General features: G+C 36.7%; 1 protein-coding gene across 25 annotated transcripts in view; it reads right to left on the reverse strand.

Annotated features, from left to right (window-relative positions):
• The window catches only part of RIMS1 (regulating synaptic membrane exocytosis 1), a 188,617-nt gene that overhangs the window by 21,841 nt on the left and 146,772 nt on the right, over positions 1 to 20,004 (reverse strand). For 17 of the 25 annotated variants that reach the window (XM_010707745.3, XM_010707738.3, XM_031552570.1 and 14 more), the window contains one exon: positions 19,679 to 19,911. The exons of the other annotated variants lie outside the window; for them this stretch is intronic. In XM_010707745.3, coding sequence (XP_010706047.1) covers positions 19,679 to 19,911 — 233 coding nt within the window. The remainder of the gene's footprint in view (positions 1 to 19,678; positions 19,912 to 20,004) is intronic. 25 annotated transcript variants of the gene reach the window in all.

Here is a 20,004-nt window from a genome sequence, read left to right on the forward strand (position 1 = left end):
ATTATTTGAATTTATTATTCTTTCATACATTGTGTCTGATTGCATAAGTTTTCAGCAGAATACATACAGCTCCTATTTTTTTCTCCAGCTTTAAAAATATGTATTTAATATTTTCAGAAAAAGAATACATTCTAGAGGCATCTATTCTTCTCAAGTCAAGAACTTCCAGTGTATGGGCAGAAAAATTCTCAAAATTATTCCTTTTTTCTTCCACATAAATTTTTAAGCAAAATAAGTTCTTCTAACCCTAGATGAGACACCATTATCCAGTGATCTTCTTTTTCTCTCATGAGTGAATATGAAGTTGGGAAAATAAAGATGTACAATGAAGAACAAAAGTGTTTCAAAGGCTTTAACTTTTCCATAAATACTTCTGTCATATTCAGAAGAACTTTGGTCTACATAGGTCCATTGACTATATCAACATAAACGTGAAAGCATGAGAAATTCAAAAGAAATCCAAAGTGCATGTTCCTATTGACTCTTTTCTTCTACATCTGGAAGAAAGATTTTTCTTATGTCTTTATTCACAAAAGCAACTCTCACCAAGGTCCACATTCATCTTGTGTAGATCTCCATGGGACTATTTCTTGTGAAACATGCGTAGGACTGGATCTCACCCTCATTTGGACACTTTATGAATCATATTTAAATAAAACTACCAACATGTTTGTAATGTGACCACTTCAAAAGTGATGAAGGCAATGCATTTAGAGACCAAAGTCAACTTTTCCATAAAATTCTGTTCCAGTATAATATGCCTGTAACTTGAAAATAATTACAATTACTTATTTACTAGGATATAATTCATATAAAGTAACATTATGTTTTAAACACAATCTGTAATCAGTTCTTCTACTAATACGTATAATGAGTTTATATTGTGCTCTCTTCTATTCACCCCAACAGCAGAATAATAAATAAAGCACAATCCCACAATAAGGGTGAAATTTTGGTCTGTTTTTCTTCAGAGTTTGCAAAGGGAAAGATGGACACTGGCATACACCTCAGCAACCTCATATCAAGCCATCCTCTTATTCAGGAAGGCAAGTGACCAAAGCACATTCAGGCATTTTGTAAAAATAACTCATGACTGTGATAAACGTTATGTTGCTAGAAATACTGCTGATCTGAATATAAAAAAAAATAAAGAGTTTGGCACCATATTATCAAATAAGACAGCAAGAGACATTATGCAATGTTTGGAAGTAAAAGCATGAGCTGAAGGAAAGAAGATATGTAAATTTTCAAGTCTTCTCAGAGATTGATGAATCTGTTTGTAATTATTTTAATTTAATTAATGAGCTGTTCACACAGCTTACACTTTTCTTTGTAGTTCAACCAGCTTTATCATATCAAAATATTTTATGGATAACACTAAAGAGGTGTCCTGACTCTGACTGTAGCCAATATATACTTGTATAGTGATATCACTAAAAAATGTCAAGTAATCAGGTAGCACTAATTGCTGATTTAGCTATTTCTGCACTGCAGAATAATCCATATTATTAACCTACAAAACAGGTATTTCCTAGCAGAGTATTTCATTAAAAATTTGAAATAGAAACATTTTCACCATGAAGATGCAAGAAATGAAAATGCTAAATGAGGCCAAAGATGGACATACACACAACCCACGTTATATCCCAGCAGTACAGAGGTGAGACCTACTGTAATATATTGAAGGGGCTAAACATTATATTGCTTTCAGTCATGGATTCCCATTTCAAGAAGGCTAATACTGTCCCAGTTCAAATTGTAAACATTATTAAGCATATTTAATATATATGTAATATACAGCTAAGCTCTAACGTATGGACAGTTAGGGTCCCATGGCAACTTTCCTTAAACCAACACCCCATTTCTATAGATTAATTGCATGCACACGTAGTCACACACAAATGTGAAGAATCTGCAGGCACTCTGGCTTCTCTGATTTCCAGGCATGCCGAATAATGCCAGTGAGATTACTACATCTCCTACAATGTAGTTGTATGTACTTTAAACAGTTACAAATATTTTTAATTCGGTAATTACAGCCAGAAGATTTGAGGAAGGCTTGATTCCCCCACAGACCTCCAGAGGGTCACTTCCAGCCCTTGAGTTGCTCCTCAGTAGAATGACACAACGGCAGTTACCATTCCTTCATAAAATCCTTTGAGGTCTATGGCTGCCAAGACCACAAAGAGCAAAGAACCATCACAGATATTAAGAGATCTGAGGAACTATAAAACTCAGAATACAAATGAAGAGCACATAAAATAAATTGCACCACAAAACTAAATTCAACAGTACATGTTTACAGAGTATCCATGGCAGTTCTTGCTTCAGTTCGGATTGCAAAATGGTTGGTGTACTGCCTGCTACTGAATGTCTGAACAGGATAGAAAATGTTGGATATCAATCAGAAAAAATAAACAGAAAGGTCCACCCACTTATACTACAAAACACTTATCAAGTTCCCAAATGTTTAAACCCTGAAATCAATAGCATTTTTCAGAATCAAGCTCACAAGAGCAATTGATTTCTTAAAAATTAGCATATAACACCATCCAAGATAACTTCTGATACATAAAGAGCAGCCACCTGCACATGTAACACAATGAGTAGCATGCCTATTGGAAAAAGAATGGTCTATGAGTGAAAAAGATATGCTCTGATGCAGGGCATCAAGGTTCACTTCTCAATTTTGCTGCCTCATTTTGTGCTCAGTTATTCTAAAAAACATTAATGATCCTACTTATCCACTGTACACTGCTTCTGTGGTAACTATTGCCAATGTTGTAGCGATAGGGTAGAAGATAGCCAATATCTTACATGTCACCATAGCCTCATCAGCCTTCCTTTTGGGTTCAACCACTGATCCAACTGGATGTTTGATTTGCTTCATTGTTTCTCTTTCTCAATTTCAACTAAAATCCAAGTCACCAAAATACTTTTTTTCTTTCAGAACAGATTATGTGAAATGATATGTAAAACACAATATTAAAACGATAGTAAAGAAGTATGGTATGAATAAAAGCAATAACATGTAGAAAGTTTCTTCCTCCAGCAGAGCTAAGATAGCTTCTTTATCCCAGCACCAAACAATAGCAGAACTAGATGAATAATGAATAATACAGTGCAGTTTGCAATGCTCTCCCCTTGACATTCAAAGACTAAACAGAAAACTATTACCCAGCCTTTAAGAATAGTGAACATATTTACCTTTTCATCATAAACAAGGCATCAAAGGACAGTGCTATTGCATATTCTGCTTGACTGACAGCAATACATGAAAAGGCTTGAATCATGACAGTAGTACTGACATTAATTCTTATTAAGAGTTACAATAAATTTACAATTCACTATATTGCTTCCATCTACGGAGGTATTCAATCTTCAGTTTGACTGGAATTATTCATATTAATTACATAGCACTAATTTTGATGATGACATTTGCTTATGAGAAAAGACATTTAAGAGGTGCATGAGATAAAAATCTTCCTCCTCTAGCTTCTTAAAGCCTTCCTATGGCTTCCTATGGTGGTACTTTTCTTCTGAGGCTGAAACTCTCCTTTCTATAAATATATCATGCAAAAAGTAGATGAAAAGATATATAATAGACACAGAGAGACATGTAACTCCTAATTAGCACACACACAGTGACTTAGAAAACTGCTGTTACATCTACCATCAAATCCTGCAGTTCTTACAGACTGTGAACAATCAGCAGAGCAGATGAAGGAAGCGTCTTTCAAGGCAGAGAATTTACTCCATCTCAATAAGATCGTTATTCCATCTCTCACAAAGTTAGTGAGAAAACTTAAGACAGTCATACCAATGAAAAAACTCACCCAATTTAAAAAAGTGGTCATTTCATTAGCAGTGCCAAATAGACTCTCAAATGTGCAAATTGAACTCCGTTGTCATGCAGGAAGATGAAGTTTGAGCCTGACACTGCTGCGTTGTTCGCTTATTGCAGGCCAAGCCTCAAGAAGACAGAAGTATCTAATATTACAGAGCTCAGCATCTAGATAATTGCTTAAGAACTCTTCTACCTAGGCAACTCTGCTCTGTGCAAGCAGGGCAAGAAGAAACCTTAGAGTCTTCAAAGGAGAGTCAAAGCTCATGGCAGCAGATGACACTGCTATTTAGAGCTCTGAATGAAAGGAAGCAAGGGAGGAGCAGAAAGAAAGGGGGATGCAATCAAGATAAGTAAGACCCATCTTGCTGAATTGGGTATGTCTATAGATCACTACAGACTCCCTTAGAGCCTGTAGAGAAAAAGAGTCATTTTAGGCTACTGGACAGAATGTACAAAAGTGCACATTTCTCTCCTCTGTCTAGAAATAAAGCCTGAAGTGAAGTGGCAGCTACTTTGTACACACCTACACTTGCCCAAATTAATCCCACTCTGTGCTTACATATCTTGGTCTGCTTCCTCAAAGGATGGTGCCTAACTTCTTGTCATTAGCAGGGTTCCTGCACTCTAGGCCACAACCCAGCTCCAACTCCTGAAGTACAGGTTATACTGCACAGTACACAGGTGTACTGAAAAAGCATGACTAGAGAGACATGAACACATGAGATTCCTTGACAAGATAAATAGCAGATGAAATTAGATTTGTCTGGAAGATCTGTACTCAAGTTTTTCTAGATACAGCCTCAGATTTTACCCCCAGAGACAATAAAACACATAAAAACAGAATCCCTATGGTGGTCACATACTAGTTGAATAATTGTTCTGAAATCTAGTACAAAGGTAAAACACACAGTTTTAGAAAGAAGTTTTACTATCTTATGAAACTTGATAAATGAAAGAACTTTGGAAAATGGTTTTAATGCTGCTGAATAAAGTCCTGATAATTTTCAGTGTCATTGATAAAGTAGCTTAACAGAGATGAGCAACACTGGGATTTCGTACTTAAAATAATTAGATGAGAGTGCAGAGGCATCAGTGAGCTTTCAGCAGGTCATCTGTATTTGGGAAAATTTCCTACGTGACCTTTCATTATGAGAAGTAGAGAAAATAAACAGTAGCTAAATAATTAGCAACTCCACCCTATGCATTATTTAATATCTTCAGCATCGTGTCCTTGTAAAAACACTGCTAGCCAGCATTCAGCTTGTTGGAACAAAGAAAAGGAAGAGAGATAAAGCCATCTTATATCAGTGTGACTGGCTTGCTAGTACTACTGAAGGGATATTCAATACATGCTAATTAACATGCACTTATTACATGCTAATTAACATGCACTTATTCTGACTTTGCTTGTTTGGTTGGTTTGGTTTAAACTATGGCAAGGAAAGCAATTAAAGTAGCTGCCACCCACAACAGATACCAGCTCCGTGAAACAATGCATGACATCAAATATTCAGTCACCAGCATTTGCAGATTTGTTTCTGGGTCATAATGACAAGGACTGCCTAGAAACTTTTAGCCTTCTTCAGAGTACCCCCTCCTCTCTCCCACCATCTCCTGCCCAAGGTGGTATTGCAGTACCCTATTGCAATCTGAAGGTGGGTATTAGAAAAAGTCAGTCTTCTGATTATTTGGGGAAAGTGGTCAGATGTTTAAAAACACATGCTACGAAATAAATGTAAGGTAATTTATTAGGTCTACCATTTTGGTCATGGTCCAACTTTGGAAAAGAAACAACTGTGTGGCACACTGGGAGAACCTGAACCATGGCTAAAGGAGGAATTTGGGGATTTCAACAAACTCCTGTAAAGGTCTGCACTCAGATATGGAGCACATGAGCACCACATGAAAAAAAAAACAAACCAAAACTGTTTACAACTACATAGTACAGTTAAACCAAAACTGTAGTTTGCCACTCAAACTTCCATGTCACTTTTTCCAACATTTTTTTTCCTGAATTCCCTAGTCAATGGCAGTGGTTTATCTGTTAAGAGCTAAGTACAGACCTAGTTCTAACTGCACAAATATGTCAAGGTTGACTGTTCCAACATAAACACAATAGCTCTCCTCTTGCTGTGATAAAAAGCTATTGCCAAAGCCATAAATTTTTTCACATTGAAGGAGAAATACATGCAATATAATTGCAACTCAATTCTGCTGCACCAAGTCTGGATATGGTTGTGGCTCACAAAGGCCATTACTGAGAAGAAGGAAAGAGTTTTGTTTGTAGACCAGCTGGGTCTTGCATGTCACCTGTCTTAAGAAACCACTTCGAAGCGCTGCTGAGTTCCTCTATGCACGTAGAAGAACTTGGTTCTTAAGAGGGCATGCCTCTAAACTAAAGACAACTGAATCTTTCAAAATCTTTACTGCTTAGTCATTCATTTTAATTAACATTAACATTTTAATAAGGCAGTGAACCATATTGTGTATTTACTGATGAGTTTGTTTTTTAATGTCCCTTGAACATTTATTGTATTAACATTTTAGTCACTTTGCAGTCCTTACTGTATTAAGCAGATGAATCCAGTCAAAGAAATCCTCCTACCCTGCCCTGACCATGAACTCCAGAAGAGCCGCTCAGGCAGGAAGAAAAAAACAGAGTGGGATAATTTTCAAAGGGAGAGTGATGGGCAAAACTGATTTACTTTTATCTATAAATCCTAGGTCACATCTATACTTAATTCAGTGTTTCAGTTTGGCCATGCTCCGAGAGAGAACACTTTGCACCATCAAATCTAATCAAATGGGAGAGCTATAAATAAAGCTATCAAGAGCCATGTGAAAGCAAAACTAATCAAAACAGCAGCCCTGAGATTTCTCCCTGGAAGAGATGTGCAGGTATTTTAATCCGCTCTGTAAACAGAGAATCTATTTACATTTTAAGATAACATGCAAGCCTGACAAGTTCTGTCCTGAGATCAGAGAAAACTCTACAAATAATTTTTTTTACCCCAAAGTCACAAAAGCCTATGCATAATAACATTTCAATACTGTTTCACACTGATAGTACTAATTCCAAGTAACTTCAAAAACAAAAGCTGGGGAGCCATTTTGGGCATTCACCCTATCTTATCTAACCAGAAAACTTCTGTGCTTCACAAATCATGAATGTAGGAGCATAAAGACAACTGCTTCCTCTAGGCTTAGCATTAGCCTCCTCATTATGCTTATGGTCCGAATGTGCTCAGGAGCTGTAAACCATAGGGTAAGTGGAGAAGAAGCAGCTCAATGGAAAGCAAGGCAGATTTCTTCTTTGTACCAACAATGTGAAGAGGCACATCATTTTCTCATATAGACACTTCTGTCTAGGTTTTCTTTGTCAGTAATACAATATCCTGTATTTTTCTTAATTTATACACCAAAAGAAATGAATGAGCAACTCTGAGTTGTCCAACTTTCTAACAGAATTTCTACTGGGATTGCCAGACATTTAGAAGTCTTCAAAATAAAAAGATATTTCATTTCAAGATTTCTTTTAAAGCAACACACCAGAAACAGCTTTTTTTTTCTTCTTTTTTTCCCCCCATATGAAAAAGTCAGTATGGGTGAATAAAATAAACTACATAGGAATACTTGTGTGGGAGCATCAAGGACTTTTGTAAACATTGAATAGTTTCAAAGCCATTCTCAGTTAACTTATGAGGGTAAACATATAACAGATCACTGAAAAAAAAACAAAAACATTTTATTCTTTCAGTTATTTGAATGTTTTAGTTTATGACACTGCAGTTAAATATTTGTAGAATTTGGTCTGAAAATCTCAACAGGTTGTCAAATCTTACTAAACTGAACTGCAAGCTCAAGAATGAATCTTCCAACAGAAACCTGAAGGTACAGAGAGAGGCAACATACACTATTCTCCAAAGTCTAAGCAAATGACTATACCGTGATCTGTAAAATAGAAAATAGTAATTCAGCGTCCCTGTTGCATATTTCATGTCTTATTAAGAGTATCTTATACCAAATAACTAATATATATGGAGCATGTAAGTTTGTAATAGAAATCAATATAGATGTAAAGATCAACATTTTACAGTGCTGGTCCCCTTACGAAATTCTATGACCACCATTTACTAAAAATTGCATGCATCAAATCAAAGAAAACATAGCACAACATTCAAAATGCCAAAACTGCCAATATAAGCCACAGTTGCTAAAAATATTTGCATTTTGACAACATATCAATGACTTAGAAATAACTAACTTTGTAGTCTTTGTATGCATAATTTGTCTCCCCTTGGCAATTTCTGGAAAATTTAGCAGGTTAGTAAAAAAGATTGCCGAAAAATTACTGCAAGTTTAGTTTAAGCACTTGAAATACCAGTACATGTACAAAGGAAAATAATAAACTGTTTGTGTAAAAATTACAATGCATATTTAAACATAATCTTCTGTTGAATTCTCAGTCATTTTCCTTAAAAAGAAATCATGTGTTGTGTTATAATGGAAGTCATCCGTTTGCACAGAGATTGGTCATTTCCCAGCATAAATACTGCTACTCATGAGCAGTGTCTTTAGATGGATTTACAATACAGCAGATAGGGAACAGTCCCAGAGGTTCTTAGAGTGTACCAGAAATAACTTCCTGACACAGCTGGTGAAGGAGCCAACCAGGGGAAGCAAAATCCTGGACTTGCTGTTTTTTAACAGAGAAGGTCTTGTGGGGGGTGTAAAGGTTGGAGGCCAAAGTGATCATGAGATGCTAGCTTTCTCGATTCTTGTTGAACCATGAAGGGGAGTCAGCAGAATTGCTACCTTGGACTTCTGGAGGGCAGACTTTAACCTCTTTAGGACCATGGTTGAGAGGGTCCCTTGGGAGGTAGCTTTGGAGAGCGTGGGAGCCCAGGAAGAGTTGGAATACTTTGAGGAAGTAATTTTAAAGGTGCAGGAGCTGAGCATCCCCAAGTCACGGAAGACAGGCTGGCAGGTAAGGAGGCCAGACTGGCTGAACAGAGACCTCTGGCTGGAACTCAAGAGCAAAAGGAAAGCTAATGGTCTCTGGAAGAGTGGGCGAGCTGATTACAGGTACGCAGTGAAGCTGTGCATGGAGAAAATTAGAAAAGCCAAAGCCCAGCTAGAACTGAACTTGGCCACTGATGTAAAGGACAACAATAAATATTTCTATAAATACATCAACAGCAAGAGGAGGGCTAAGGAGAATCTCCATCCCTTGTTGGATGCCGAGGGCAACTTGGTGACCAAGGATCAGGATAAGGCTGAGGTACTTAATGCCTTCTTTGCCTCAGTCTTTAAAATAGTAAGACTTGTTACTCCTGGGAATACAGCCCCCTGTGCTGGTAGATAGGGATGGGGAACAGAATAGGCCCTGCATAATGAGATGGTTTTAGACCTGCTCCAAAAGCTGAATGCTCACAAGTCCATGGGGCCGGATGGATTGCACCCTAGAGTGTGGAGGGAGTTGGCAGATTTGGTTGCCAAGCCACTCTCCATCATTCTTTGTCAATCCTGGCTAACTGGGGATGTCCCGGTGGACTGGAGACTGGTAAATGCGATGCCCATCTTCAAAAAGGGCTGGAAAGATGATCCTGGTAGCTACAGACCAATCAGTCTCACCTTGGTGTCAAGGAAGGTTATGGAACGGATAGTCTCGGGAGCCATCATAGATCAGTTAAAGGGCAACCAAGGGATCAGGCCCAGTCAGCATTGGTTTACAAACAGTAGATCCTGTCTGACAAACCTGATTTCATTCTATATCAAGGTGACCCACTTAGTGGATGAGCGTAAGGTTGTCTATGTGATCTACCTGGACTTCAGTAAAGCCTTTGACAATGTCCTCCACAACATTCGTGGAGAAGCTGGCTGCCCATGGTTTGATGGGCATACGCTCTGCTGGTGAAACACTGGCTGAATGGTTGGGCCCAAAGAATTGTGGTCAATGGAGTTAAATCCAGCTGGTGGCCAGACACGAGTGGCTTTGTACTGGGGCTTCCTCTATTTAGCATCTTTATTAACAATCTTGATGAGGGGATTCAGTGCACCCTCAGTAAGTTTGCAGATTACACCAAGTTGGGAGGGAATGTTGATCTCCTGAAGGGACCTGGATAGACTGGATCAATGGGCAAAAGTTAACTGTATGAGTTTCAATAGGGCCAAGTGTCGGGTCGTGCATTTTGGTCACAACAACTCCAGGCAACCCTACAGGCTTGGGGAGGAGTGGCTGGAAAGCTGCCTGATGGAAAGAGACCTTAGTGTACTGATGGACAGTCAGCTGAATATGAGCCAGCAGTGGGTCCAAGTGACCAAGAAGGCCAATGACATCCTGGCTTGTATCAGGAATGGTGTGGTGAGCAGGACTAGGGAAGTCATCCTGCCCCTGTACTCAGCATTGGTGAGGCCTCACCTCGAGTACTGTGTTCAGTTTTGGGCAGCTCAGTACACAACGGACATTGAGGTGCTGGAACGGGTCCAGAGAAGGGCAACAAGGCTTGTGAAGGGCTTGGAGACTAGTCCTATGAGGAGAGATTGAAGGAACTGGGGCTGTTTAGTCTGGGGAAAAGAAGGCTGAGGGGAGACCTAATTGCTCCCTTCCAATATCTGAAAGGTGCTTACAGTGAGAGTGGGGTTGGTCTCTTCTCACCATTGACAGGACGAAGGGAAATGGTCTTAAATTGCATCAGGGTAAGTTTAGGTTGGATATCAAGAAAAACTTCTTTACTGAAAGGGTTGTTAAGCACTGGAATAGGCTCCCCAGGGAGGTGGTTGAGTCACCATCCCTGGATGTGTTTAACAACTGTTTAGAAGTCATTCTCAGGGACATGATTTAGCGGAGGGTTGTTAGTTAGGGTAATATGATTAGATTGTGGTTGGACTCAATGATCTTTTCCAACCTGAGCAATTCTGTGATTCTATGATGACCAAGTTTTCTCCAGCAAGCAGGGCAGCCAACACTACTGAAGAGCCAAGCTTCCTCCTGAAGAGGCACAGTTTCACTGGATGGCTCTATCTTTTTTTTTTTCTTCCTCTTCTCTGTGTGTATCAGATGGGTTGGCAAGAAGCAACATGCATGTAAATGAGCTCTGGACTAGCAAGTAATATGATTTGCTGATTTTCTCCTCTTCTTTGTTCTATTTAAAGATTTGCCAAAGTAGTCATTACTTACATTAATTTAATTTATGTGCCATCTAAAGTATGCAGAGGAGTGTGGCAATAAATATTATAAAGAGATCAAATTCCTTTGTCATACTGTTTATACTACACTGCTGCTCCTTCTCTTCTTGGAAACTGAGTCAACATTGGACTGGCCAATAGCCCTGGCTAGCAGACACTACAACCAACTGATGCACATGTGGGAATAAAGCCAGAAATTGTCTTTGTTCATCATCTGTCCCTTCCTGTCATGCAGTGATGATGTCACCTGTGTCTCATCCATTTGAACTCAAACTTCCTTCATGGTCTGCAAATAGTAATGGAGGGAGTTGCTTTTAACACTACACCTAAGGTGTGCTCTGCAAAGTTCTCTAGCTGAAATTTTTCAGCTAATTTTTGTTTCAGTGGGAAAAAAAGGGAGATACAGCAACATTAAATGGTTTGTGGATCTATACCTGCTCTATGTGATGTTGGCAACGTCTAGTAAAACTTAATTCATCTGAATTCTTAGTTAAGGAAATATACAGACTAAACTGTGCCTTTCAAACTGGACATAAGTTCTAATGCCAGAAGTCATTTTTCATCTAATACAATAACTTGAATAAAAAAATTGAAAAATATTTTAAAAAAATCCTTTGAAAAAAAAATTTACTGTGTTCATATTTCATTCCTTGTTAATTGAAATTCAGTGTATCTAAGGTTATTATCTGTGATTCCTCTGTACTGCAGAACTTACAAATATCTACACAGATTTTGCAGTAAAAGCAGCAAGTGATATTATCCTTGCAAACCCCTTCAAATGTTTTTTGATGCTTTGTTTTTAGCTTGCGTTTACTGCTTTTCATTTCTATTCATAGCCAAAAAAAAAACCCTAAAAATCCCTCAAAGCTCACATTCACATTCCTGTAAAAGTGCTAGAAAGATTGAAACAAAGTCTGTGAATCTGATGATACTCTGCATTCAGCTAAATGCACTTTATTAGAAAACTCGACTCTAATCTTTTCATCAAATGAAATCATTAAGAATAAAAATATATATATTTTTTAAGACATTCTGAATTAACTAATTTCTTGCCCCAGTGGCTTGAGAGATATGATACTTATATTGTAAATCTGGTGTTGGAATCAAAGAAAAATGTTCTGCCAATATTTAGATGCAAAGCCCTATTTTGTCCTTGACTGAAGTTGCACCGAAGCTACAATCCACAAGAAAAAACACAAGAGATGATTGAAAAAGAAGACTGCAGAGAAAATTCCAGTTGTGTGTTTGCAGGGAAGAATTAAGAATAGTTTTAAAATATTTTTAAAAAATTTTTCAAATTAAACATTTTTCAGTTACATGAGAAAAATAAAACTGTGAATGATTTGTAAAAAATACTATAATACACTGACTAGATTTCAAAATTTCTACTGAGAATACTTTGGCATTACTACTGTACTTTTAATACTGTACTTTTGGAAAGGAATAAATACTTCTAAAGCCCATGCTACCTATACACTGAAAATAGCCCAAAGTACAGTTAATGGAGTTAAATTACTGCAGTAAATCTCTGTTAAAAATGTAGAGAGAAAGTGCAAATAAACAGAAAATCAAAAGAATACTTTTGATTCTGAGTCAACCAATGATCTAGTAGGAGTCAAAGTCAAAATTTATATTTCAGGAAAAAGGAAAAGAACTACATGAACTACATGTAACACTAACTCAGCAGAGCGGTTGGACTTTGTTTGAAAATACTAGCCCTTATTAGGAAATCTCCTGGAAGATGAGTTACTGGAACTGAATTATGTTTCTATTAAGGGTACTGGATTCCTCAGTTAGACGGCAACAGTAAATAAAAGAGAGCACGCTTACATTCACTCAATAGTTTCAAAGAATTAAGTGTCATTACCAGAACAAAGAGTTCCTCACAAAAATAATCAGGCCTTTTTCTTTAATATTATTTTTCATCTTTGTTTGTTTCCCTCCTCCTGCAGCAACAGGTAGGTGCATTAGGAGCTCTTGCTGCTTTCAGTGGGGTGTTCTTTGCTTTGGTTGTAAGGCTTAGAGGTTTATCCTATCACTGTCTGTAGGGTACTATTACTGTCCTGGCTGCTGTACTACAAAGTTTTTTTAGATTGCTTGAAAGGAAAAATCTTTCTTCATGTCATTTTCTCTTCATTCTTCTTTTTGTGTAACTGAGTTGTAGTTCTCATGGAACACTGATTACACAAAGCAAACTCTAATGTACTGCATGGTGCAAAATAACAAATCAGACAGGGAAGACTCTTGTTGAGGTAATGCTGAGCAGCAAGATGAGGCTAAGGAGTGAGGCGCAGAAGGGACCACAACAGTTCCACTAAGTTGCAGAAGGTTGTTTCTCAAGGGTATACAGTCTAGCGTTAAAGATCTGCAAAGTGTGCAGACATGATAACAAAATGGAGGTATCTGTAGGAAAAGAAGCTCATGTGCTACATAAGTGCTACATATTTTTGCAGAGTTGAATACCCAGTGCAAACAAATACTTTGGAAATGTTCTTCTACAATACTGTAAAGAAACAAGTGAACTACAGAAGAATAAACTAAGCCTGTAGGGCAACTGCACAACTGTAAGACTTTTGTTAATTCTAATACCTATGATAATTTTCTGAATCTACAATTATTTAATTATTTAAGATCTTGTAGTACTTTATTTGACTGAACAGGAAATGGGAAACAAATAAACAAAATAAACAAACTACAAACCACCAACAAAAAAAGAGCACCAGAAAGGAAATCCTATGAAAACGGTGACAAGATTAGGATAGACAAGAGAAACAGGCTGTTTCATCTCTAGTATGTTACATTTCTTGAGAGGTTTAAGATAACATTCTCCTGTTTTGACACTTAAAAATTTCATTATGATTTCTGGACAAACTTTACTAACTACTAATTTATACCCAAATGTTCTTATCAGTTCCTGATGGCACTGCCCTTCAGCTTCAGAAACATTTTTGCTTTTTTGATGTCTACTCCCATTGCATTTTTACACAACAATCATATCCCTGTTCAACCTTCAGATTTATAGGCTGATCAAATCAGGCAATAAATCATTCTTCAGGGTTTCTATTCCCACAAACATCCAGCATTCATTTTTCTGAAGGTTGAGTCACCAGTATTCCAGGTGAGCTGTCAGTTGTACCCCTTTCAATTATCTTAGCATTTTCTTAACTGCCCAAGGAAAAACCTTCCCTGATACATCCAGGATAGCATTTCTCTTTTACTTGGCCAGACTTTATAAACAGTGTATATTCATTCTGTGATTTTTATTATACCCATCTCTTCCACCTACATTCCTCCTAGATGACACACCTCCCAGACTGGATCTGGAAATCTTCATTAGTCATTCTGAAAGGAATGATCTTGCAATCTGCATTACCACATTTTATCCAAGTTCTATTGCTCTGGTCCTTGAGTTCATCAATCCTTCCCCTATATCACCTGGAAGTGATATGCTTTCCAAACCAGTATCATCAGTATATTCTACCAGCGCACGCATCATCTCTCTTTAAAATATTAACAAAATCTGACTGTGTTTTTTGTCTCAAAGACTCAACCAGGCAGCACTCTTTGACTGGCATTTTAAGAAAACCAGCTCATGCCTTCCTCTTAACCAGCATCGTCCCTGATGTCCAGTACTCCTTACTAATCTCCAAATTCTACCTCCATTCTTATAAAAAGAATGATTTATTGCAGTCTAGATAAAATTAGTCTACTGAACTTGTCCAAAAATTGGCCTTCTCATCAAATATAGTTTTCTAAGTATATTTATTTAATGACTAATATTAAAATAAACTCAGAGGCTGAAAGTTAATAGAAACATGCTCAGAAATGCATTGTCATTTCTTGTAATGGCAATCAATATAATAAAATAATTTGGAAAAGAAACACAGACCACTAGAAATAAAGTTTGTTAAGACCTTGTAAAAAATAGCAATATTATTTTCCTGAGCTCTCTTCTTTATGAAAGGAAGGAATTGGCTTTTCTGAGATAGAAAAAAAAACAACCTCCCTTCTCTCAAAAGTCTCCACCCTTCAGTACATTTCATTCTTGATTTATTATCTGCTTTATCTGTACTAACTACTACACTAACATGTATGAAATCCCCTTTGGTATCATAAAACTACAACAAGGATGGACAAAATATTATCTCTGCTTGCATTATCAAATTAAAAACAGATTTTTTCTAGCAGTATCTACTCTGAAATAATGTAGCTCCGAACTTGAAAGATTCTTTTTTTTTTTAAATTAATTTTCATTATCCAGGCAGTCTTTTTTTTATCACAGTGTAGGGGTGCTTCCTAACAGTCCAGCTGCTAAGGGCAGCCCAGTGTTATTAAAATACTTCCACTGAACTGTCACATTCTGCATCACTGGAGGATACACTGATACCCAACAAAACCAAGAAACTATATAACCCTATCCAAAAAGTCAATGCCCATGGCTTTATTTCTGTTTGCTGAAGTTAACCTTCTCTAACAAAAGACGGACAGCAAATAACTCCGGTTCTTAGGTAGAAATACTTCATTACAGTTCATACTATGAACATGGCAAGGTGTTTCCATTTAGAAAAAAACACCACTATCAGTGAAACATGAAACTGGACATGGTCTTCATTCTTCCAATCTCCTTAGTTTCCTCATCTGCCACTATTTCAAAGCAGTTATTATGGAAAATATACAGAATTTACAAAATGGTATATTCTCACTTGTGTCTTATGTATGATCACTAACGCTTCGCAAGCAATGACAGTGGAAAAACAGTCAGAAAACTGACACGAGTGTTGTTGAGCACCATGTCTCAAAACCATTACCAGTCACAACATTGGTGGTTTCGTTCATACTTATCTTAGAGCTGGCATTTTAAGTCTTTCTACCTGTACTAGCTACCATGTTCCGTAAATCTCAATTAAGTAAACACTTCCAAATTACTTTGTAATTCCTTTTAACTCTTACTCTCACTGCTTTTAACAGAAAAATTGGTCTCCATTGGAGGCAACTAAAGAATGAAAATCCTTCAAGACCATAATTAAAAAAATGAAAACACAGCCAGCTCACCTGTCAATTTGCCTTAGAAATTTGCTAGCCCAGCAGGCAATTGTATCAGAGTGAATATGTCACAATACTGCCCAATCTCTGGTAGCAAGATGGTGAAGATATGGTGGCAGAATGTTTGCAAAACACCTCATGAACTTTAGAAGAACAAGAAATAGTGTGCTTCTGACAGCAGATGACCTTTCTCAACCCCCCACCTGTTAACAAGGTTAGAAAGAAAAAGGGAGGGAGGGATCTTTTCACTTTCTAAGGTATTCCTCTGCAGATACTAGGAGATTTGGGACAGATGGGAATATTTCTGTTTACAAGCAATTGATCTTTTCTTTTTCTTTGCAAGTGAAGAAAATTGCTTCCACTCACCCAGAAGTGCATTATTAAGTCCCTATTTGTGGTATAAATTCTGCAGTAAAACTTTTACCTCATTAGGTTGCAGTTTCTATTTCAAAACAAACAAAGAATAGCAAATCAAAATACTGTATTAACGATGTCAACCTAAGTCACTCATTGGCCAGGAAAGTATGAGAAAATTATGCAAATTTAATTAAAAGAAAATTGCACAAAACACATCTGGAGCTGTTTTTATGCTTACAGGTCTTCAGTGTGGGTTCCTTCTTTTTTCTTCATTTATAAAAAAAACTGGTTTGCCATCAGAAATACTGCCTGCAGATTACAAGCATTTTTCTATAAACTGTAAAATCTACCCAGTTTGTAGTCACAACAAACAAATCATACTAAGAAAGGATTTCCTTATTTCAATGAACAAAGAGTATTACAAAATCTAAAACATAACTGGAAAGGTAGGTACATAACTGAAAGGTACTTTTCTTTGCAGAATTACTTAAGAATGAAATGTAATCCTATCACCGACAGCCTTGTAAGGCTCAAATTCAGAAAAAAATATTTTCCAACAGCAGTGGCCAATAAGGGTGTACAAAAAAATTTTGTTACTGGTTCTTCTGAATGTAAAATGCAAGTAAATCTGCCCCATAAACGCAAAGAGGTTCACGCATGCATGCACAGGTTCACACACACAAACCAGCACTCCTCTTTTTTCTTCGAAAAGAAAATTAACTCTTAGAAATAAATGCTACCTAGTAGCAGTTTCATATACAATTCCACATTTGTATAAGATTAAACCCACACAATGTGCTAAAAACAAGAATTACATACAAAAAATAAAATAAAATGGATTTCAGCCCTTTCTGACCATTTCTTCAAATGCAAAATCAAGATGGAAGTTGATTTTACTAGCTTTGGTGACAATAGTAAAAGGGAAGTTTTGATATACATGTTCCCTAGAAATTTGGGAACTCATATTTTCAATAAATACCCAATCTTTTATTGTTGTTTTCTTTTTTTTTAATCCATTAGTTTGAGCTATCACATAACCATTTTTAAAGATCTAGTTTATACTGCATCACCAAAATAAGTTTTTTTTTTTACTGTGAGTGGCAGAAACATAAACTTAATTAGGTGCAATATATTTAAATTAATTACTCATTTTTAGATTCCTCCTCTACTCTTGTACACCAAAAGAAGGAAGGGAAGTGTAGGAAGTGTGTACCAGATTTATGCATAAGTATTTAGTCTCCAATAATGGATTTTCTTTGGAAAATTATCAAGTCTCCTGTGTATATTCTTACAAAAATACATATTGATTAATCTCACTAATTTCTGACATAATTAAACTAAGAAAAAAAAATAGTGACTAATAAAACACACCACATTTTATTTGTTATACCAGAGATAATACTGTTTACCTAAGCCACTGTAAGGCAAAGTGAATTTCATTCTCAACTCAATTTTACAATCCAGAATAACACATAGTTGTGGTTCACAATTTGGTGTTTGCATTTCATTACAAAGTCAGGTGCCCCACTCCTTACAAACTTTCAATTTACATCAACCAACATTTGAAGAGCTATCGCAACTACATGTGGAGAATGGGAACATCTGAGCTTTAATTAAATGATGTTAAAAAGTGCTCAAAAGTCATTGTTTAGTTTTTAAGTCAATTATTAACCCTATTAAGAAGTTCAAGCAAGGCAAATCATCCCTAATTTAGGCAGCTCCCTGTAACTTTCTCTTAATCATACAACGCTGGTTCCTGACTGGAACTGGACTACTGGATAAGATGGTGCAAAGATATGCTCTAGTACAGCAATTCCTGTTTCAAAGAGATTTAGGAGCTAGAGAGGAGTGCCAGATCAAATTACAGAAATACCCTGTAAAACTGTTAAAATATTTTGTTCTTTAGTAAGGGTAGTGAAATGACAATCTAAATCCTTTCTTAACACTGCATCACCTTTTATAATCTAACAGGATGCAATTTTTTCTGATACATCTCAAATAATGACTTACTTTGTACAGCTATCTGTATTCAAGGCTCAGATTCAAGTGCTAATAATCTTACAGCGCTTTTGAGCAACACAGTATTAAAATTCTGGGCTTCAAATACGCCTGCTAGAGCTATCATTTAGTTCAACAGCATGATTATATGCTTTATGGCTTACAACTCCTTAATGAATACTGCAGAAAAATACTGAAATCTTTTCATTGAAGCTGACTAAGCTTTACATTTTCTAACACTTACACTGCTCATCTGTCCATAAAGAAAAAAAAGTAAAAACGGAGATACTGCTTACCTTACTCTAGATTATCCTGACTATGAAAGAGAAGAGGTGAGATGCTGTATACTTAAATTCTAAATTCAATGCTAGGCTGAAGCTTTTTTTTCTTATTTCTTTTTTTTTCCTTTTTCCCTTCACTTGCTTTTAGTAAGAAAGAACCCTTAGGGTCAGCTCCTGCTCACACTGAAGACAAGAGCAAAAGTCTTCATCAGAGTTCAATAGGAGAAGGAAAGGGACTTTAAAACATGTTTGTTTGTTTGTTTGTTTCTCCATTTTTTATCTTTCTGAATGAACTATTTTTGCCTTCAGGCAATGCAGATATTACGCTTTTAAGATCTCTGAAGTAGCACTGAAGAATTGGAAGTCTTATGTTCCTAAGGAAGCATCATTCTCTAGCCTAATTTAGCTGAATTCACTCACCCTATTTTGCCAGTGTTGTTTTTAAAGAGAAATTATTGGATTTACTTGTGACTAACAAATCAAAGATAGCTTTTAAAATAACATTTTTTGGCACTAAAGGTACAACCTGCTGTACAACTTACGTAATTGATATTTATTTGCTTAGATTTCAGTTCCCTCATTTGCCATCAATGCTTCCACTATGAAAAAAATTCTACACATAAAAGGTTGCTCCTAGTCAAATGATTATGCACTACTTATACCCACAGATGACTCTTTGCATTTATTTGCCTACCTGTAAACAAGGCTTCTAAGAGATTAAACACTTTTTGTTGATCAGGACAGAAAGTTGTTATAGTGCATAGCTAAAAGGCATTTGTATTTGGTTTCTTGAAGTTACCTCATGATCAAAGAACATTAACATATCAGAAATTTCTTTCACAGTTGGAAAATCTCTCCTAAGAAGACTATATCCAAATACATGGAACATAAATGCCACAGATGAAAGCATGGTAAACCATGTCTGGTGAGAGTCCTGCTTCCAAATAGCATGCGTCTTACTCACCTGTTTGGCTAAGTTGAGATGTGCTTCTGCTCCTTCGAGACACTATGGCAACCACTTTGGCACTAAGACTGGAACGCCTTTTCTTCCCACCTGTTCCAACCATGCCGACAGCCGTGTCCGACTGACTCCCATCATTGTGCTCCAGCTTATACATCTCTCCGCTCACACTTGTGCTCTTAGTGATTCTCCCTGAAGTTCCCATCCGTCTGCCTTGCATTTTAGGAGTAAATGTACTACATTTACAAAGTAAAACAAACATGTTAATTTGTTTGTGCAGCAGTGCTTTCAGAAATCTTTTTTTTAATTAAAAAATTAATTGTAAGTTT

The sequence above is a fragment of the Meleagris gallopavo genome, chromosome 2 (genome assembly GCF_000146605.3).
Source record: "Meleagris gallopavo isolate NT-WF06-2002-E0010 breed Aviagen turkey brand Nicholas breeding stock chromosome 2, Turkey_5.1, whole genome shotgun sequence".
NCBI lineage: Eukaryota > Metazoa > Chordata > Aves > Galliformes > Phasianidae > Meleagris > Meleagris gallopavo.